The 22,291-nt window shown below is 47.5% G+C and overlaps 1 protein-coding gene and 1 long non-coding RNA gene across 2 annotated transcripts; one reads left to right on the top strand and one right to left on the bottom strand.

Moving 5' to 3' along the window:
* Positions 1 to 291: 291 nt before the first annotated feature.
* On the top strand, positions 292 to 12,317 carry MYD88 (MYD88 innate immune signal transduction adaptor). Its single transcript, XM_064639082.1, has 5 exons — positions 292 to 691; positions 5,029 to 5,160; positions 6,883 to 7,063; positions 7,592 to 7,683; positions 9,305 to 12,317. The coding sequence occupies exons 1-5, from the start codon at positions 340 to 342 to the stop codon at positions 9,457 to 9,459; spliced, it is 912 nt and encodes a 303-aa protein (XP_064495152.1). The 5' UTR covers positions 292 to 339; the 3' UTR covers positions 9,460 to 12,317.
* On the bottom strand, positions 10,846 to 22,264 carry LOC135404363 (uncharacterized). Its single transcript, XR_010425634.1, has 2 exons — positions 21,821 to 22,264; positions 10,846 to 17,575 (listed from the first exon to the last, which is right to left on the bottom strand). It is a non-coding gene; the product is annotated as an uncharacterized LOC135404363 (long non-coding RNA).
* Positions 22,265 to 22,291: the final 27 nt, after the last annotated feature.

Genomic DNA, 22,291 nt, shown 5'->3' with positions numbered 1-22,291 from the left:
CACCTGGCTCATGTTCAGTTACTGTCAACCAGCACTCCCAGGTCTTTTCCCACTGGGCAGCTTCCCAGGCACTCTTCCCCCAGCCTGCTCCAGACCCTTCCCCAGCTTTGATGCCCTTCTCTGGACCTGCTCCAGCACCTCAGTGTCCTTCCCGAATTGAACTGGACACAGGGCTGGGAGTGTGCCGAGCACAGGGCACAGCAGTCCCGCTGCCCCTCCTGTTGCTGCCCCAAGCCCCGAGGGCGGGCGGGCAGAGCGCGGCGGGGGCGGGAGGAGGGAGGCGGGGCGAGCCGGGAAGCGAAAGTGCCGGGAAGGGGAAGTTCGGGGAGCGGCACGGCCATGGCCAAGGCCCTGGCGGAGCCCGGGCCCGGCTCCGAGCCCGGCTCCAGCCCCGTCCCGCTGGACCTGCACGCCGTGCCCCTGGTAGCGCTCAACTACGGCGTCCGCCGCCGCCTCGGGCTCTACCTCAACCCGCGGGCGGCCGCGGCCGCCGACTGGACGGCGCTGGCGGAGGCGCTGGGATGCGGATTCCTAGAGATCCGGCGGCTGGAGGGGCTGCCCGACCCCACGGCCGCGCTGCTGGAGGAGTGGCCGGGGCGCTGCCCCGGCGGTGCCACCGTGGGGCAGCTCCTGGACGTGCTGCGGCGCTTGGGTCGCGATGATGTGCTGATGGACCTGTCCGGCAGCGTGGGTGAGGAGCCCGGGACGGGAGAGCGCCGGGGAGGGGACGGGGAGAGCGAGACAGACCGGGACGGCCCCGGGAATCCCGGCGCTGGTGGGGCAGTGGGACCGAGCCTGCCCCCGGTGCTGCTTCCGTGATGCCTCTTAGGGAGGAGATGCTGCTCCTGCCGGTCTTTGCTGTTCCTGCCGGTCTTTCTTTGCTGCTCCTGCCCGTCTTTGCTGCTCTGACCGGGGAGGTGATGTTAAGAAACAAATGTCACTCAATTCACGCGATTTTTAAAGAAAAGCCCTTTCCAGGCTGTGGAGTGACATCCTCGGTGTTTTCACGAGGGCCGCGGGGATGCTCCGAGGGCTGGACCATCTCGGCTATGGAGACAGGATGGGAGCTGGGGATATTCAGCCTGCAAGGAGACCTTAGAGCCCCTTCCAGTACCTAGAGGGGGCTTATAAAAAAGAGGAGGAGAGAGGGACTTCTTGCATGGATGGATAGTGATAGGATAAGGGGGAATGGTTTTAAACTAAAACAGAAGAGATTTAGATTAGATATTAGGATTTTAGATTAAATATTAGGAAGAAATTCTTCCCTGTGCGGGTCATGAGGCCTTGGCACAGGTTGCCCAGAGAAGCTGTGATGCCCCATCCCTGGAAGTGTTCAAGGCCACATTGGATGAGGCTCTGAGCAACCTGGGATTGTGGAAGGTGTCCCTGCCTACAGCAGAGGGCTTGGAATGAGATGATCTTTAAGAGCCCTTCCAACCCAAACCATTCTGGGATTCACAGGAGCCTCATGTAGTTTCCAGGAGATAAGTGCAAAGGGACCTGAAGCCCCGTCTTTTCCCAAACCTTCAGTAATAAAGTTTCTGTGTGTCAAAGGATGCTTTGGGCCAGGTCAGCCAGGAGACAGCTTGCACTGACACCAGACAGTGTGAAAATTATAATGTGTGGATATTTACTGGGGGAGGTGAGGGATGTGTGGAACTGGATGATGTCGGGGGAAAAAGTTTCCATGCAAACTGAAAAAAATGGGGCGAGTCAGTGAGAAGTATAAGGCCCTTGTGCTGTTTTGATAATCTTTTCTTTATAGGCTCTTCGTACTCTTTGCGATCAGAGAAATTTGGAGGGAAGCCAGCTGTTATCAGAAGGGGAATTTTTTTGCCAAAGGACTTCCAAAGCCAGAGACTCCTGTGTTGTACAGTAGCATTTACTGGGTTAACGATGAGGAAGTAATAAATCTCACTTCCTGTTACTCACAGAGATAAAGGAAGATGTAGAAATCCATCACTGTAGAGAGCCTGACCAAGAAGTGATGGAGGACTTCCCTTTGCTCCTGTGGTTCTTCCTAGTTAAGAACACAGTCTAAAGACCAAGTTTGGGAAAGACAAAAGCATCAGTGTGCTTTGTGATCCTCTGATCAGAGTTTCCTAACAAATTAGGGAAGGCTTCCAGCTGTGCAAGAGAGCTGGGGCTTCACAAAAACATTGGAATCACCGAGGATGGCTCTGGCCCTGAGCTCAGGATTTGGCCCAGTGGAAGGAATTGTGGTAGATAGGCTTTGCCAGCGCTAGAATAGACTTCAGCAGAAGGAGTGGGAGGAACCTGGGGTGCAGGAAAGTCACAAGTTTTGCCCAGGGTTAGGTCACACTGATAAGAGGAGACAGATAAATTATTGGGAAAAAGACCCACTAAGGGCTGTTCAACACAAAAATCCTGTCTCTGGCTGAGGAAATTCCTTACCTCTAAATCGTCCAAAAGATAGGTTATCATAAATAGATTGTAGATTATACCTAAAAGATGAATTATTTTAGGGAAATATCTCTGTAAGCTTATTTTATTCTTATGCTCCCCCCTAGACATCTGGTTTTGTGCAGTGCTTGAGATAGGATGGTGCTTGAGGCAGATGGACCCTCAGTCTGACCAATTGACTGTTCCTCTCTGCTGTCATTTTTGGGTGAGGGCTGCAATGAGGGCCTGTGACCTTGTGCTGGTGCTCAGAGCTCTTGCAGAAGTTGGAGGTATTTACTCATAAGAGGAAAGGAAATGGACAGTTTCGTGCGCTCTTGTGCACGGTATTTCCTGATGCCAGGGGCATCTTTGTGTGCACAGTTGGGACTCCTGCAGTGGGGTCCAGCTCAGGATCAGAAGACATCAGTGTTGATGTCCCAGCAGCTCTGCCCTAACTGTGATCTTCCTCAGCAGCTTATTTCACTGTACAATCATCTTTAGGCGCCTGAAGCTCTTTGCTTCAAAAGGTTTGTGCTCTTTCCTGCTGAAACTCAATGATTTTTGTTTCTGCCCTGACCTGTTATAAAAGTGCTGCTTTCCTGACTGACAGTTACTTGATCTGTTTTCTCTGTCTCTTCATCATGCTACTCATTTTGCTCTTTAGGTTTCATGTTTTTATTCTTTTGTTCCAATACTTCAGGCTTTTCTTTGACTATTCAAGGAACATAAAGCCCAGTTAGGTACTGGGTGGAGTGGGACAGCTTTGTTTGGAGGAGTTTCTTGCTACTTGGTTTTGTTGTGTAGCATCCCTTATCTTTACAGTCCCAAAGTCATCCCTGATCTTTGTTCACTCTCATTAATATGTACAATCAGGTGCTGTTTCCATCTGGGGACCTGATCCATCCCAAATCAGTGAATGCCTTTCGTCCCTACAGCCTCACGGGACCTCTTGGTAGCTGCAATGCCATAGGGCCCCCAGTTTGCACTTAAAATAAACCTATGATTGCTGAACCCATTGGCAAATTCAGGGTGGCTTCAATCATGATTTCAAAGACACTGACTTACCGGACAGGCCTCAGGTGGGGCCTGAATTTGAGTTTAGTGAGGGAAGACCTGAAATCTGAACCTTCTGGCTGGTAAGGAGTGTGGCTGGTTCTTCCCCCTGCAGGACTGGGGAGGCAGGGGGGAGGAGAAAGGCAGATTGGGAATGCCTCAGCCTCAGGAAAAGCCCTGATCAGATCTGAGCCTTATTAGAGTGGAGATAATCCAGTCACAAGATGCAAAGCTGAGACAGAAGCAGGGGATAGAGCCTCAGGATGGGCCTCCTGCAGACCTGCCCATGCTGATCAGGGATCCTCTACTCTGCTGTTGCACCACGAGCTCTGCAACTGTGCCAGCCAAACCCTCTGAGTGATCAGGAGTTTCCTGATTAATACTTCTTGAGGTTTTTGTTTTAATCTTAAGCAAAGGCAAAGGCTCTAGAGAGTTTTATCTTTTTCTTAATTCCTGGTTTCAAATCTCCTTTTACTTTCAGTTCTTCTGTAATTGCAGAGTAGAAGAGGCTGCAGGGTTTCTTTTTGCTTCTCCAAAGATTTAACATTTAGGTTTATCATTTATTTTTAAACCAAGTCTGTTCATAGTAGATCTGTGTCCGTCATTGTCCTGATTGGGAAGTTCACAGCAGCGACTGTGACAGGGCTTTGCCCTTCAGTTACCCCAAAATGGGGTACACACCCCCTCTGCCTTGGATAAGAGGATCCCCTGTAGGTGTTGTACAACATAAAAGCTGTTTCAAGGGCTCCTTAAAATTTTAGTGTCCTCCTGTGTGTGCTGAGTGTAGATACTCATTGCCACCTGCAGTTGTCGTGGCTGACAAAGGCCAAGGGTGTGAATCAGCTCGTGTATGTCTGCAGAGAGTTGCTAAAGAGGTTGGAAAAGACCTCCAAGATGATTGAGTCCAACCATTAACCCAGCACTGCCAAGGCCACCCCACCTCTAAACCATGTTCCCAAGTGACACATCTACACATCTTTTAAATACCTCCAGGGATGGCAATTCCACCACTTCCCTGGGCAGCCTATTCCAACGCCTGACCACCCTTTCAGTGAAGAATTTTTCCCTAATATCCAATCTAAACCTCCCCTGGCACAACTTGAGGCCATTTCCTCTTGTCCTGTGGTCTGTTATTTGGGAGAAGACATTGACACTGTGAAGACTTTTACTTGAGAATCCTCCCCAACTATTTTGTGATTTTTACATTCTCCAAAATGCAGAACAATGAGAGCAGGCAGCAGATTTGGGAGTGCCTGATGCCTGCTGTTAAAGGTGTACCGGAATACACTAGAACCAAGGGTAATAGGAGGAGATTGGTTTAAAACAAGTAAAAGGAAGTATTTCTTTAGACAGCAAGAGTGAGCTTCAGGAATTAATTGCTAGAGGAGGTAGTGGAGGCATCATCAAGAGGTTCAGAAAGGGGTAAGAGAAATTCTACATACCAAAAAAACCGGACAGAGGATTTCCCTCTAATATCCCTGATCCATGAAATAGCTATTCCTTTTTTAATGAACACCAGCAGTGTAACCCCACATCACAGGAGCCTCTTGCCTTGGTTATGTGTTTTTGCAGAGGAGGACTGCAGGAAGTACTTGCAGAGGAAGCAGGAGCAGGCCAACCAGCCTCTTCAAGTGCCAGCAGTAGACAGCAGCGTGCCAAAGACCTCGGAGCTGATGGGCATCACCATCAGGGATGATCCGTATGGTAAGTGCCCATGGTTCCATTGCTGTGAGGCCTCATGCCTCATGTGGGAATGGCCTTCAGCTGTAGCAGATCCCCTTGAGAAGTGCAGAAAACCTGTTTGCTTTCATTCCTCCCATGACTTTTAATAACCCAGGCCGGAATGCTTTGCCTGATAGTCACGGGGCATTTTCATTTTTTCTGTTTCCTAGAGCAGAGAGGAAAAGCAACCCTGGGGAATGCCATACCTGGGAACAGGCTGGCACAGAGACACTGGACATGTATAGGGAGGAAACTTCCCAGAAACATGTCCCTTAGCCCAGCCTGGTGCAGAGCAGCTGCTGAAAGCTCAGGGGGTTGGAGTCCAGGGGGAGGAACGTCAGAGCTGATTTCCCTGCTCTGCCTTTGGCAGGTGGAACCACCTTGAGTGAAAAGGAAGTGTGTTTAAAGTAGGGCTGGGATTGAAGTGGGCAGAGAGAGGAAATACAGTTCTCTGTGTGTGTGTGTGTGTGTTGCTGGGCTGCGTGTGCAGCTCTGCCTGGGCAGCCACGTGCATGTGCCACCACGTGCAGCCCTGCGTGTGCAGCCATGTGTGTGCACACGTGTATGTGCTGGCCAGCCTGACCCCCTTTGGGGTGGGGACATCATTAACCCTCCCCAAATGTCCACAGACCAATGTGCTGGTGTTTGTACACGGCAGCTTTGGCTGATGTGACCCCCAGGTTAGCGCCGTGCCCCTCCAGCAGCACCCTCAGTTCGACTGACCTGGCAGACATTCCCCTTCTGCTTCACTGGATGCATCTTGGGCTGGATCTGCCTGCCGGGTTAATACTTTCCTCAGCAGCTTTTAGAGTCTCTGACCTATTTTTTTCACTGTGATAGGCTTTAACTGGCATAAAAAATTGAAAATATCTGTAGTGACATTGATATGGAAAAAAAAAATAACACGGTGGGAAGATATCCAGCAGTATTAAGGTGCTTAATTATGAGAGACATTGCCCTTAAAATGCAGCAGTTTACTATTTGGATAACTGCTAAATAAACAAGAGCTGCCAGCCATTAGTGTAATTGGAAAACAGGCCCATTTACTTAGGATACGACTTCAGGTACCCAGGTCTGACATCTTAGCCATAAAAGTTGCAGGTTCCAGATTTCAAGATTGACCCTGTAGCTCCATGGACAGTGTATGGCAGGACATTGCTGGATGAAGGGCCTGCAGGAAGGTTTTGGCTGGGAAGTTTGGATCTCTGTGAGCTGAACTAGAGAACGAGGACCTGGAGCCATGAGGATATTTTAGATGTCCAACCCCCAATGAAATCCCAGAGCGCTGGGGCTCTGAGTTGCATCCTCTGGGGTATTCTGCTCCCTCCAGCTCTTCACAGACTCTCTCCCGTTTGTCTCCCTGTGGCTGGATGTTATTACCTCCACAGATTTTGCCTGTCTGCATCTCAGCTGCCCTTCCCTGAGCACTGCCAGCCAGTGTAGGTGTATTTGAACAGCCTGGCTGGTGAAAGCAGTCGGGGCACAGATGTGTTTTACCTCCTGCCAGCCCTGTTAGGGACAGGAGTCTGGGCTGAAGGGCAGCTAGTCTAATAAAATGTTAAATTACCTTCACAAGTTTGGCCAGAGCTTGTCTGTCAGAGCTCGTGATTCCGAGTCAAAGTCTGTGGGAGCTCGTGAAAGCTCACTAGAGGAGTGAACTTCATTTCTAGCAGGAGATGACAGCTACATTTTTAATGGTTTCAGGGAGCGGAACAGAGATATTTGATGCCTTCATCTGCTACTGTCAGAAAGACCTGCAGTTTGTCCAGGAGATGATCAGGGAGCTGGAGCAAACAGAGTTCAAACTGAAGCTCTGTGTATTTGATCGGGATGTCTTGCCAGGAACTTGTGTGTGGTCCATCAGTGGAGAACTTATAGAGAGGAGGTAAGTGAGCCGTGGCTGTGGGGGCCAGCTGGGTGTAATGGAACATTACAGTCAGTTTACCCTGATGTCTGTGGTGTGGTGCCAGTGAAACAGCAAAAATCCACAAGAATGTCTTTATGGGGTTTGTTTTATGCTCTTGGCTCAAGACTCGAGCATTCCCCAACATGTTGATACATTGTGTTCACCAGGGAGGGTGCTGCTTAGTGATGCTGCTTATGTTTGATCACTTTTCTTGGCCTTATTTGTCATATATAGACAGAGGATCACATGAAGGTTTCACAGACAATCTGGACTTTGCTGTTTCCTCATTTTTTGGTATATGAGTGTTACCTGTAATCAGGTTTTTGTGTGTAACGTTGCTATCTGTCTGTCAGTCATTCCTGCTCTGCAGCTAATTCATGCTGGAACACAGCTGCCAGGTCCTTCTCCACCAGAGCAATTCAGAGCAGTACGTGCTTCTATCCATGAGATCGAGAACCATCTCCTCTGACATTTTATCTTTTTTTTCCCCTGACTCTTCCTCTCCAGGTGTCGGAGGATGGTGGTTGTCATTTCAGATGATTACCTGGAAAGCGATGAATGTGATTTCCAGACCAAATTTGCTCTTAGTCTTTCCCCAGGTAAGATCTCACAAATACTCCCATTTACAATTGCACATTATTATTTTCAGTGCAGTGACACCTGAAGCATCTGAGGTCAGTGGGCTCTGTACCATTGGAACTAACTGGCTTCATACTTTGGTTGTGCAGGCAGGGACCTGGGCTCGGTCCCTTGCCCTGCTGTTGACCTTCCACGTGACTGTGAGCGAGGAGCTGCCTGTGCTGCAGTGCTCCAGCTGTCAGTGGGATAATGCTGCCTGCTCTGGAGATGTCAGAGCCGCATGTCAGGCCTGTGAAGGGCTTTGAGATCCATACAGGGAAATTTGCTACTAAAGAGAAAAGTATTACAGCAAATTTAGGGTGTGAGTAAATGCTGGAAATAGGGTGTCAGGTAATGGACATGCAGATTTCAAGGCCAGACTGGATGGGGCTCTGAGCAACCTGGTCTAGTGAAAGGTGTCTCCGCCCATGGCAGGGAGGTGGAACTAGATGATCTTTAAGCTCCCTTCCAACCCAAACCATTCCATGATTCTATGATTTTTGTAGAGATCTTTGAGTGTTGCAGATAGGTTAAATAAAATATGGAATGAGTGTTCAATTTAGGTTGGAAAATTTTTTTGTATATTTTGTTCTGAATTGAAAAGCCACCAATTTACTTCTGTCAGGTTTGTTCTGATTGCTCTTCTCTAACCTCTAGTTATTCTACACTTGTTTATGTTGCTGGGGAGTAAGTGCAGCCCAGCCTAATAGTATGGAGGATATCTAATATCAGGAGGAGTGTCTGCACCTCAACCTTCTTTTCTAGATAAGGCATCTGACATAGTATTATAAATGACATGCCAGGGGTTAGACTGGAAGCCAGTGGCAGAGCTGGGAATTAGCTGCATCTTCCTTGACACAACAATTCCCTATGATGGCAGTAATCCACTGAACATCCCCAGCACGTTGCATTAGCCCCCAGTCATCAAGATTTGTAGCAAAGTCCTTTTAGTTCTTCACCAGTTTCTTGTGGGCATCACACCTTCCATTAGAACAGGAGAAGTTCCATCTGAATAGAATGACTCTGTCAGTAAAAATGTGTGTAAATACATTTTACACACAGAACTGTAGAACTGGAGAACTCACAGATTCACCTGTTTGTGCAGGGTGTAACTAATGCACAGAAGGGTTTGGTGGCAGGTTCTGGGAGCTCCATGGATTACTCCAGCATCTGCTGCAGTTATGAAATATTGGTTATTTGCCTTATCCAGGTCTCAGTGACATCAGTTGCACTGAGCAGCACAGTGCAGGTGATGGCAGGAGTCCTGTGGAGAACTACAAGGGGAGGAGTTCCTCTGCACAAGATCTGCTCCTTTTAAGCAGCAGCAGGCACAGGGAGAGGTTCTCATCTCCTGGTGCCTCCAAACCAGCAGTTCATGTTAGCAGGGGGATTCCTTGCAGCCCCTTGGCTGGGGAACATCTGCAACCTGAGCAAATCAGGATTCGAAACTTGCTCTGCAGGGTGAGAGCTGGTTGCAGTGTAATGAGAGCATAATCAGGAGCAAACCTGGATCTGGTGATGTGTGTGCCGTGGTGGGGAGGAAATGGATTTGGGTCCAGCTGTGGCTGTGTGTAAGCTCTGCCTGTGTGACCTGTCTTCCAGGTGCTCGTAGCAAACGGCTGATCCCAGTCAAGTACAAATCCATGAAGAACGAGTTTCCAAGTATCTTACGGTTCATCACCATCTGTGATTACACCAACCCTTGCACCAAAAAATGGTTCTGGACGAGACTGGCAAAATCCCTCATGTTGCCATAACGCAAAGTCCCAAGAGCTGGGTGCTCTTGTAACCTGCCCTGGATGTGCCTTTGGACGGGGGGGGTCGTTCACACAGGGTCTTCCACCACTTCAGAACCTGGATACTTGCAATCCGTGCTTGGGAACAAAGAACCTTCTCTAGCACTTCTTCATAACTCTGAGGGGAAGTAGAGCAACTGTGTAGGTGTTCTGGGTTAAGTCAGTGAGCAGCAGCATCCAGCATTTGTGCAGTCAGCACTTTCACTGAAAATACTGGAAATACACATTTAAAGACTGAGTATCTGATACAGGAAGGCTCTGTTGTCAGCATGAGCAAGGCCTCAGTGCCTCAGACTGCAGGCTTTGTCAAACAAGCATTTCCTATTGTTTTAAAAACTACAGTAAAATCTGGGGTTGGTGAGATTGTACCATATTGGTCATGTCTGTCTCTGTTCAGGTCACATTTAATTCTGTGATCTTATACCAACATTTAATATTCCTAGATATTATTAAATCTTTACAATAGAGCCTTCAGTCTTAAAATACATATTTTCAGTGACAGTCCTTACTACACAAAGCAGGGGCTGCTGCTGCTCATTGACTTGACCAGGAACCAAGCTGTGCACCTCAGTGGGTCCAGATCTTATATTCTTTCACCTTTAAAAGCCTTCCAAAACCCAGCAGCTTTTGGGATGCCTCAAAGGCACAGGGATAAATATTGAATAGTGTATTAAATTGAAAATTGGGCTGTTTAAAATATAAAGGCAAATGTTACATTAACAGAAAGAGCCTGTTTTAATTAACTGCCACAATAATTACTGTGTTTCTGTGACTAAGGCTTGGAGCAATGTTGAGAGTGTTCTTGTTAGACTTGGCCTTGAATCCTGCAGAATGACTGGTAGATCTCATCAGTGCTCCGGGGTGGGGGTCAGGAGTTCTGCCCAAATGAGTGTTTTAAAGCCATGGTATATTAAACAGATTTACAGTAAATATTTACTTTTTAAATTGGGGAAGAAAGGAATTTTGCTTATGTATCTGCAGTTGCTTGAACTCTGCCCCTTTGTTCATTACTTCAGCCACTGACTCATGTTGATTTTACAGCTTAATGTTTTACTAGTTAACATTTTTAAGGTTACATCTGAGTGTAATTTTTAGGGTTTTTTTTAATTTTAGATTTGTTTTAAAGCATTACTGGGGATGAGGCACAGACAGAAACGTGCCCCTGCTTCTCCCCCACCCACCCTGTCAGTGAATGATCCTTTCACCAGGGATGCTGCTGCTGGTTCCTCCTGGCTGGCAGCAGCAGCCCTTGACCTGAGCGCGGGGAAGCTCCTTCATGCACATCACGTTGGCATCAGGAACCATTTTTAGATAAACCCACGAGCTGGATGTTTTTTCCTGCAAAAATAACTGCTGCCATCGTGCCAAGGTGACATTTGCACCTTTCTGTCTTGCTGGAACAAGTGAGAAGTCTGCGGGCACTGAAGGAGGAAAGTTAAGCTGATGAGGGGGGTTCTAAATAGTTTGTCTTCATGTCCTGTTGCCCTCGGGCCTCTCCTGCAGAAGTGGAGACAGCTGCTTGCCTCGGGCTTTCTGCATAATCGTTAAATGTTAATTGTAGGAGAGTTTCAGGAGGCTGCTTGATCCCCGGGCGCTCCGGGGGCTCGGTGAATTCTCATACTCTGGAGTGCCTGTAAACATCAATTATGGGTCATTACTCGCAGGACCAAACCAGATCCCGCTTGCCTGGAGAGCTGGAAGGGCTCTGGTGGCTGGTTTGGGGAGGAGCTGAGGCAGAGGAGCTGTGGACGCTAGAGGGAGGCCATGGCCCGTGCTGGCTCCCTGAGAGGGATCTGCGGGGTGGGACGGGGGAGAGACGGCCGGGATGGGCCAGCTGGGCACTGACCCCTTGTCCGGGATGCAGAAAACAGGAGTGGGTTCTCTTCCTCTGCCCCCTGCACCCTCTTTTGGGGAGGCTGTACCAAAAGCAGCGAGAATTTTGGCAGCTTGAACCCGGTGTGGTGTCTCCTGCCTGAGTCCTGGTGGGTGGTTTGGGACCTGGCGTGCTGCAAATGAGTGAAAAATAACAGCAGGAAGAATAATGAAGTTGGTAATAGATGATTTGGTGATCACCTGACAGGGAAAATGTTGGTTCTGGAAGATAAAAGCAAAAATAGGAGCTGAATTTCTAAACCTTCTGAATTCCAGTAGGTAAATGCCATATTCCAGTTAATGGTGAAAGATGTTGGGATCTTGTTACCACCCTACTCGTGGTGCCCTGGCCCTTTTTTTCTGCCTGGCTCAGACACCAGACAAGTCTTATTGCTGTGGGACTGTTGCTTTATTTCAAGCAGTTAAAATTTGTCTTACTGGCTAAAATAATCATTTTGGAGTAAAGTGAGGTAACAGCCCTAAAACATAAAATATGCTTTAAATATGTGTCCTCTTCTATGTAAACCCCAGAGTTTATGCACTTCTGACACTTTCATATCAGCCTTGTCATGATAACTTCAAGTGTGACATGAATGATACAAAATGTAGACATTGTGGCAATTGGGGTTCTCCTCCCCTCTTTCATGCTCAGTGAAAGGTCAAAATTTTTGAACGCCTTTGAGAAGGGGATTTATAAAATTGTGATGTTACTTTTTTTCCTACTTTGTCCCCCATTGAAATTGTCCTAGTTGGATCTGTTAGTACCAAATCATTTATTTTTATATACAGACTTATATATTTATATTACTTTCTATTCTGATACAAATCTGTGGCAAAGCATCCATGTTTATAGCCATTCTGAAAATAGTGATTCTGTGGGTTTTCTCCTCAAAGGAACAAAGTTTTGCTACTTGTGAAAACATTTTAAAATAAAGAATGAAAATCCAGCAGGCTGAATCTCCTTCTTGGGCATCAGAGAATAAAATTGGGTCTCAAAATGAAGTGTAAGTGAGGAATGATACGGGATAGTTATGTATTTTTTTCATATTTTGGTTAAATAACTTCAACTTTGGCTAAATAACTCCATAACAGGGAGGTTTTGGCTGTGCTGGGACAGGGGGAGGTAGAGTTGTGTCATTCCAGGAGGAAAATTATCAAGGAATTGTACTTCATTGTACGTGTGGTTCCTCTCCAGGCTGCGTTTTTGGCTTTGTGATCTGTGTCTGTCACTGTCCTGGATTTGCTTCAGTTCTGGTACCCAGGAGGCTGGAGGGGATGGAGCCAGGATTCCCCTGGGATTTTGGGCCATTAACTCCTGCTCTGCACCCTTTCTGGAGGCCCTGGCAGGGACATATTGCAGTGCAGGGATCCGGGGGATCCTGCCAGCTTTAGTTCCTCTGGCTCGGAGTCAGTCCAAGCCAGGGAAATAACTTACAAACCCAGCAGCTGTCAGGCCAAGGCCCTGCTACTGGAAAAGACCAAGGATCACTGAATCACGGAAGTGTTGGTTGGAAGGAATTCCTGGAGGTCAGGGACGAGCTGCTCTCCACAACAGGAGGGGCCACGCACTAATCCACTTGCAGGACCATGTTCCCTATAAAGCATATGAAGTGTCTCTGCTATGGCTGCTATGAGTGAACATATGGACAGCGATATGGAAACCATCCCTGGATATATTCTAGAGAGAAACTGCTGGCAAGAGCAGCCTGCCGGGAGAATCCCACTCCTGGAAATGCTGGCATCCCATCACTTCCAGTGTGGCTTTACACCACTGCCCTGTTCCATTGGGAGAAGTTAATGACTCTTGCCTGTATTTGAGCATGAATGCAGCTCTGAGTCAGGTGGGGTCAGGGGGTCCTGCTGCAGCAGCTCTTTTCCAGCTCTCATTCCTCTCGTGCCAAAGAAATATTCCCAGTACTCAGTTTCTCTTTGGTGCAGGAATGTTGGTGCCATTTCCTCGTTTACTGGAGGACAATGTTCACCTGGTGAAACTCAGTAACCACTGCAGAGTCTTCTCAGCCCCAGAGATGGAGGGTGAGAGGTCAAGTACTGACCTCAAAGGATCAAATTCCATCCTTCATTAACACTGACATGAAAACAGTTGTGTTACCATGATGGAGACACTGCTTGGTCCAGGGGGCACATTTACAGGAATAAAATTAGCATAGGGAAGAAAGTGTAATTGTGCACAAAAAATGGCTCAAAAATGTTGTTTGAGCATCCTGGAAACATATTTTAATAAGGCAATAAAAAACAAACCCCACAAGGTTCACACTGCTGGGAAACACACTCATAGAGCTTATTAAAGAGCATCTCTCAGACCATTTGGGGCTTTACAACACGTGCTGTGTACAAATATTTTGCTAAAGTTAATTTTCTCTAGGTGTTACAACCATTTTTGAATCCCCACTAGAATTTTGAGATGAATTTGAACCCAACCCAACTTCTTGATCAGCACTATCAAACCTAGCCCTGAAAAATTTGTTTGTTTTCTAGCAAAATCTGCAGTCATGGGACTGAATATTGCTTTATTAGCTCTGGGGCTGTGCTGCTCTGCGAAAAGGTTAATTAACTGAAGGTGTGTTTAAGTCTTAAGCTGTTCCAAAGTCTGATTTACAAACAATGCATTTTCTGTTCCATAGCAGAGCCCAGCTTAGCAGTGCCTTTCCCTCCTCCCATTCCTGCTGATAAAGCCACTCCTGCCATGGCAGAGGTTGGAGCTGCCCATGCCCAGTGGGCAGTGGTTTCTTCTATCTCAGCTGCATAAGATGGTTTCCACAAAAGGATGGGATGTATCCCTGCAGTTCAAAGTGTGGAGGTTTCAGCAGCTGCAGCCAGATTTTCTTCTGCCTGGCAGCCAGTGGAGGAGTTTTGATTCCCATTTCCCCAGTTCCTAGTCTTGCTTAGGTTGGGTTTCGGGGGGGCTGGACTGGAAGGAGGGACCAAACATTTCTGCACTGGCCATGAAACAATTAACTAAGTCTCTCTACAAAAGGTTGCTTGGAAATTTTTCCTCCTCCTATTTCTGGCCTTCCCACCACCCTCCAGAATGGGACAATGCCAAGTGTCTGGGGCTGAGCCCAAGGAAAGCACGGCTGTTCCATCCTGTGCTTTCAAGCCTCTCCTTCCCAGCAAACACAGAGAACCCCCGGTGAGGAGGCAGGTGGCAGAGGGCTGGTAGCACAGAGGCACTGGGAGGAACGTGCCAGGCTTTCCTCAACAGCCAAGCATCCAAACTCTCCCTGGACCGGACAGATTTTGTAGAGCTCTCAGCCCTTCTGTGCATTCCCACAGGGAAAGAGCAAAGCAGTGTGCCTGCTGGGAACCAGCCTCAGGGAAAGGTGCAGTGGCTCCTAAGGGAATGGCTGCTCCTTCACCTGTGCTGAGGGAACAGGAGGGCTCTGAGGAAGAGGCAGCAGGTGACATGGTACAGGACCAGGAGGAGGAGAACCCTTGCTCCAAGCCCAGGGAGAACATGCTGTCTCAACGCTACCAATCTTCCCTGGTTTGTCAACGAAATCAAAGTCATGAGGTGACAAAATGGGTATTCATCCACTCTTTAGGATGCCACAGTTAGGAACTCATGGGAAATATGTTCAGGCAAATGTGGGGTTAGGATGAAGTGAACTTTCACAAAGTTTTTGCAGCATTTTTTTGGCTCTAATCTTCAGCTGTGTTCACCTTCTGTCTGTGTCAGCAGAAAGAGATGTATGAGCTGCGAGTCCTGAGGTGCTTAACTGCTCATGTGCCAGTCCATGGGCTGTTCCCTCAGAAAATAAATACCACTCAAGAGGGGAAAAACTGGGAAAGCAAACCTGGAGGTCCACGTGCCATTCCCTGTCCCACCAGATCCATGGCAGACCCTTTACAGCAGTATTTTCAAAAGTGTTTGGAAATCTGAGTGACTGCTTCAAAACTACTGAATCATGAAAGATTTAGTGTTTGATTTTTGGCAGCACTTGGCAGAGACTCCCCCCCCAGTGAAATATACAGGGAAATGAGATTTAAAGTGCTTTGAGATGAGGAATAAAATGGACGTTGGCCTTAAAATGTCAACGTCTCAGCATCTCTAAAACCTTGCACAGGTATGTAAAACCATAATTTATCAATATCAGTAAAGGGCTTCTGATATATTCAGAAAGGCAAACAAGAAAAGCATCACATTTTTTACTTTAAAGCTATTTAGTCTTAAAATTAATATTTCCTGGTTTTCCTAACAGTTATTCTTTAGCCTCCTTGGTGCCTTCACCTCTCCTGGCACTGCACCTGGCATCTGCTCAGCTGTGTCACCGAGCAGCAGGAGAAGCTTTTCAGGTTTTCTCTGGGAATCTCGCCTCATCAGCATTCTGCTCCCGGCAGACAGGCTTGTCTTCAGCTCCAAGACATGCATATTGATCAGTCATTTCCCTTTGTTACCTTGCATCCTGCCATCGATTTTAATTGTTCCCTGCTGAAGAAGAGGAAGCATTCAGTACACGCACAATTGCCAGCGATGGAATTTTGCTTTCCGCACCTTTTGCCAGAGGGTGCCTGCTCTAAGTCCTTTGGAGCTGTGGATCTCATTCTCTCTCTCTCTCTCTCAGCCAGCAGCAATCTGCACAAATTATGCAGCAGTCAACTTTTGTCTATTAAATCAATTTCTGATTCTCTGTGACAGCTTTCCCTGCTGCATGATTTCACACTTCAGTTTGTGAGGTGCCATGTGGGTTTTTTTCTCCTTTTTTCGAAGGAGCAGTGCTGATAATCCATTTGCAGATACCTTACTCATGTAAGTTCCCCTTCCCTGCTGCTGTCCTCAAGGGACTTGAACAATTTCAAGTGACTCCTAGCAAGTCTCCTCTCCTGGTTCCTCATCAGCCCAGAGGGCTGATCCTGGGCTGTTCCCTAGAGCTTCCTCTGCTGCTGCTGAAGTGGAACAGCTTCTCCAAGACAAAGCTGTAGCTTGGTCCTGTGCCTAATAAAGAGATGAATCTTCCCATCCCCATGGTGCAAAATACCAAAGCTGGGAGCTGCTGTGATTCATTAATTCCTCTCCTTCTTCCTTCCAAAATATCTTCCTAGATTGTTCCCATCTTTTAAAAACATTCCTGCACTCTCAGAGGGCTTTCATTACAAATATTTCCTGAAGACTCTGTATGGAAGGGCCTTGGTCCCCTCCAACTGTCTCTCTGATTCTAGGTTTTCCTTTAGATACACAAAAAGAATCCTATTTTTAGCAGCTAGCAGTCAATGGCACAGGAATTCATGAGTAGGGAGGAAAGGATGTGAACTATCCAAATAGATTTTTTTTCAAAGGAGATCTCTTTACATTCCTATCACCACAGTAATAAGCCATGAGTCACTGTTACACTGAACTATTAGACTATTATTGTAAACTCATGTCATTAGAATCTGCTAATGTGAACCACAAACCTTGCCTGGCCTCTGCTTCTCTGGGTTCAAGAAGATATTGGCCATTTATAAGGATAAGAACAATATTCCCTCACAAATCTTATTCCCAGATGACAAGAATTGAATGAAATCTTATCCAATCCTATCTTTCTGTTCCTAGGGTTTCTCTTCTCACTGCCTTTCAAGAGAATTCCTCTTGCTCCATTGTAATGTTACAAAAGGTGTTTTATTTTATTTCTTCAAAGTTTGCCAGCTGTAAATGGGGTCCAAGCGCTCCCAGCTGGCAGAGCATCCATGCTGTGCTGCACACCTGGGAGCAGCAGTGTCTCCTCCAAAAACTGCTTTTTGTCCTCAATCTTGCCATGGCCAATCCTCAGAAGGAGATTGGAGTATCCAGAGACTTCTCTGCTTTAACAGCAAGTGGCAAGGAGGGGATATTTTCCAAAGATCTCTGTCAAGGGTTATGTCCAGACATGTCAAAATGGCTTTAAATACACAGGCAAAGCTTTAAATCATAGAACCAACAGTCCTTGGCCATCCTTCATCAGCTGCAGAAGAGTCAGCCCAGGGGTATCCATTTGTCCATTAGGCTCTGGATGCTTTTATCAGGCTTATTTTGCACTTTCAACAACAAGGAGAAAAGCTCTAAAATATGTTCTCATCCCCTGTCCTGCTCAGCTGCTTAGAAAGTGGTTTATGATGGAGATTTACTCTCCACAGAAGATGCCAGTGGGAAAACCTTTCTGCCCTCAGGAGCTGTGACATTCCCAGGGCAAAAAGAGGCACAAGCATGTGAAGTGTCTTTCACTGGCTTCTGTAAAGACAAAGAGGTATGGAGAAAGCATTAGTGTAAACCAGAGCAGAGGGCTGATTATCAAGCTGTGGTTCAGGTATGTGATAATCAAGATCTTGTTATAATTACTTCTCAAACTTAGCATCGATTTTATGTTAGATTTGAAGGAGGCAGCAAAGCTTTAATTTGTTACAGAGAGGGTTAACTGCCTTTCAATTTATATACTACAAAATCATCAACTTATGAGAAAAGAGTAAGAAAAAGAACCTTGTCTTAGTCAAAAACTCTTCACTTGTTTCCAGGAGCTTAAAAACTGGGTGATATTTTCAGTGGAGGAAGTAAGAGAACAGCACAGAGCTCCTGTTGAGAGGCAGGGTGATGGGATGAGAAGTGTGTTTGCAGAGCCAAAGCTGATTTCAGTAAACACTCTGTGAAAACCAGAATTCACCTGTTAAAACCGGGCCTTCAGCTACTTGACTTTAAAGTGACCTCAGAGCTGAATTTAAAACGACTTAGCACACCTGGGTTCAGTGAAGGGGTGGAGATACAGAGTAGCATACAGGATCCCTCAGGAAGGTGTGGTTTAGAGTGGCATTTGGCTTGTGTTTTGAAAACAACTACTATTAAAAGCTTGCTGTAGTTGGAGAGTTTTAAAGCACTGCTCCTCTGCTGCAGGGTTCTCGCTTAATTTCTCCAAACCCAAAGCAAATCTGCCAGGAGAAAGCCCTGGAGAACAAGTGCAGTGCCTGCCTTTGTTGACTGAGAGGAAACTGCCTTGTACTTTGTGAAATAATCAGCTGCTGTTTGATAGAGTGAGGTCCCTTCAATAAACCTGGAAGTGTTTCCACGAAGAAAGAACAGCAGGCAGATTTTGCAGCGGAACAAGGTCAGGCATTCTGCTCGCCGACACGCGCTTGCCCGGCTCTGAGGGCAATAAAATGGGCATTGTTGGGCTCCCCTCAAACCAGGCCCGTGCCAGGCAGTTCCACAGGCACATTAACTGCCATTGTTTGCTCCAGCCGTGGGAGCCAATGCAAAGGCACTCACAGAGGTCTGTGATGCCTTAAAGAGCCTTTAACCAACAAGTGCTGCGGCCCCGAACAGCACTGAGCTGTGACAGCAAATGCCTCTGCGTGGCCGTGCTGAAAGAGCAACTTCAACCCTAACAAGAAGAAAATTACATATCTGAGAGGCTACACAACTAGAAAGATGAAATCTGCAGGGCCTGGATACATGAACTGGAGTTTAAACTAGTTTTCTACAACCCAAGTGTGAATTAAGTTAGTTTATGTTCATCTTGTGATGATGATCATAGAATCATAAAACCGTTTGGGTTGGAAGGGACCTTTAAAGGCCATCTAGTCCAACCCCCCTGCAGTGAGAAGGGATATCTTCCACTAGACCAGGCTGCTCAGAGCCCTGTCCAACCGGGCCCTGAATGTTTCCAGGGGAGGAGCATCCACCACATTTCTGGGAAACCTGTGCCAGTGCCTCACCACCTTAATTATAAAGAACTTCTTTCTTATATCTAATTTAAATTGATTGTCCCTCAGACAGGCCATTCCCTGCTGCTTTTTGCAAGAGTCCCTGCTAAAAAGTTTGTCCCCATTTTTCTTATAGGCCCCCTTTAAGTACTGGAAGGCTGCAATAAGGTCTCCCTGGAGCCTTCCCTTCTCCAGCCTGAACACCCCCAGCCCTCCCAGCCTGTCTCCAGAGCAGAGGGGCTCCAGCCCTTGGAGCATCTTCATGGCTTCCTCTGGACTTGCTCCAACAGGTCCATGTCCTTCCTGTGCTGAGGATCCCAGAGCTGGAGGCAGCACTGCAGGTGGGGTCTGACAAGAGAGGAGTAGAGGGGCAGATTCACCTCCCTTGACCTGCTGGTAAAATCCATAAACAATCAAGGACCCTTTCCAGGTACTAAAGGTAGTAATGTCTGTGTGCCAAGTATCACAGCCACCAATCTGTGCATTAAACATCAGCTTTATGACAGCCAAGATTCCATGGACGGAAAAACCAGGCAAAGAGCTGCACAGTGCCAGTAAGTTTCGTTGAAACAATAAGTAATTGGCCCAGAAAGGCAGGAAACCCTGTGCCTTACGAGAAGGGGAGCATTTTGTGTGAGAGCATGTGCCGTGTGCCTGGTGTGCCAAGGCCATTCACAGTGGAACATGAGCCCCAGGACATCAGTGAAATGCAGGAGTCAGGAGAAAGCCTCTACTCTGCAGCCCAATCCATGGGAGGAGGGCACTGCCTGCCCTGATCCGTGATGTTTTACTGGAAGTCAAAAAAATCAGGAAACTCAGCTCTTGAGATTTTTTTTCCTCAGGCTCCAGCCTTTCCATCTGAAAGACGTCTGGAGTTTTTCCACTTCTCGGTCTCCCCTAAAGCCCGGTCCAGGGAGGAGGTGGATACACCAGGAAACTGCTTTTCCACTTCAGATTTCAACTAAAATTTCTCGTTATTCCAACAGAGCACTTGATTCAGCAGCACCACTTCACGGGCTCTTTTATAAATAGAGGCATTGCCTCTGCCCTGAGGAGCTCACAGCCTACACAAGGCAGGCAAAATAAAGCAAATCGGGAAAAGTAGGATGAGCAGAAACGATGAAAGAGGAGAAGGTGCTGCTGGGAGGCCCGAAGTTGGCTAAGGAATAAAAGCTCTGTGGAATCCAGCTCCATTTTTTCATCCGTCAACAGACTCAGGTTGGAACAACCCTCTGAATGAATGAAACAGCAACCTCTGACTTTTGAGGGACTAAAAATGCTGAGTTCGTTTAAAAAATAATACAAAATTTATGGGAGCTGTAGTCTGTGCAAATGAGAGATTTGGGTTAAAAATGTGGAAATGCATTTTTCATTGCAGAGCTGGAGAACTAAAATGCAGCACTCAACTCTCTGTGCTAGTGTAGCCACTGGTGGTCTTGTCAGTGCACATTTTAAATTTTAATTCCAATCAAAGTCTGGGATAATTCTTAAAGAACAAGGTTCATCGTGGACATAATCCTGCCGCAGTGGTCTAAAGAAACAGAGATTTAGCATTGCCTACAGGGGGAGGATTTTCAGCCCAAAATCAGAGAATCCAAAAGATGGTTCTTAATTTAAACCACTGTGGTAAAATTAACCTTATAAGTCTCTTTTTGTTGTTGATGTCTGGCTCAGATCCATTTCTAACATGCTGTTAGCTATCAGAAATATGAGAGTGGTTACCCGAGTGCGTGCTCTGGGGTAAAAGCTGTTTTTAATTGCTATATAAACTCCTTTTATAACATGGTTATAAGATCACAGAGATAGTTCTGAGCAGTAATTAAAGCATATTTAGCAAATACTAAAAATTGCTCAGCAGGGGAATGTTTAATGCACACAAGCAGGAAAACAAACAGGTTTTCAGTTGGAATTGCTTTATGACAGAGTTGTGGAGTGCCTGCACAGCAGTGAGTGAGATGGGGCTATGGGGCTTCTGTAGGACACAAAATAAGGGTACAGGAAGGAGTTGGTGTCCTGCATTAGTGCACAAGTGAAAACACTGTGGTCAGACCATGCCTTTGGCAGTGGCCCTCCACAAAGCCTGGTTCACCAGAGGCATCTCAGGAATTTGTCCTAATAGGCTAAAAATACATATAACTGATGTTCTTTGACTCGCAGAAGTGCCTGACATCAGGCCACACAGGAAGAACAGTGACCAACAGAGAAGAATGAAACCTGATACTGAGATTCCCAGTCAGTTCTCCTGATAGTTATTGCCCTGCCTGGTGACAGTGGGATACTGTTTTATCTCTTTTTATGTTGGGGAAAAAAAATAGATCTTCAACTTGCAAACATTTTAAATGTATATATGTATATATGTAAGTGTGTGTATATCTATATATAAGTATATATAGATATGTATATACACACACACACACATAGATCAGCCTTTGCGGGTCCATGGTGCCACTCAGCCTCGTATTCCTCACTCTTTTAATCCCAATTTGTTCTCCCCAGTGACCACCAGATGTACTCCTGAATGCATCCAGACAACAAAGCTTCAGCTACGGAGCCATGAACCACACACAGGATGAGAGTGCTGGACATCCCCACGAGCGTGTAGGGTCACATCCAAGAACGCTGGAATTGCAGCGTGGAGCAGGCAGAAGGGTACACTGGAGAATAGAAGATGATATTGGCCTCCTTCTCGGAGGCAGCGAGAAGAGCAAACCTCTTGATCCGCCACACCCCGGGGATTATTTTTAAACACGGAATGTGCGCCTGGGCCGCGCTCCACACCCACCCTCGGGCTCTGGATCCCCTCAGGGCAGGATCGGGCCCAGCCCCGACCCGAGGCCCCGCGGGCACAGGGACCCAGGAGACGGGCAGCACTTGATTGACAGCCGCTCCACCAATAGGAGCGGCGGATCCGGCAGCCGGCAGTCAATCACCGCCCGCACTGCGCCTTAAACCGCCAGCCCCTCCCGCCCCGTGCCTGAGGGAGGGGCCGCTGCGCGCCGCCGCCATCTTGTGTGTGGCATCCCCGCCCTTCCCTTCCTTAAGGACTCCTCCTCCGCCCTTCGCTTTCCACACCCCCCGCTCCTCTCACTCGCCCGTCCCAAGAGGGCGGTGGTGGCGAACCAAGCAAACCGTGGCGTAGCCGCGGTCGTGGCGGCGGGAGGGTGGGTGGAGGGTCGTTGAGCCACGCTCAAGATGGCGGCGGGCGGCGCCCCGGCCGCGGCGGGCGGGGCGCGCGCGGGTGACGCGCGGCGCT

This window comes from Pseudopipra pipra, chromosome 1, assembly GCF_036250125.1.
Source record: "Pseudopipra pipra isolate bDixPip1 chromosome 1, bDixPip1.hap1, whole genome shotgun sequence".
NCBI classification, from domain to species: Eukaryota; Metazoa; Chordata; class Aves; order Passeriformes; family Pipridae; genus Pseudopipra; species Pseudopipra pipra.
Note: the sequence above shows the minus strand (reverse complement) of the source record. Positions and strands in the feature narration are given on the sequence as shown.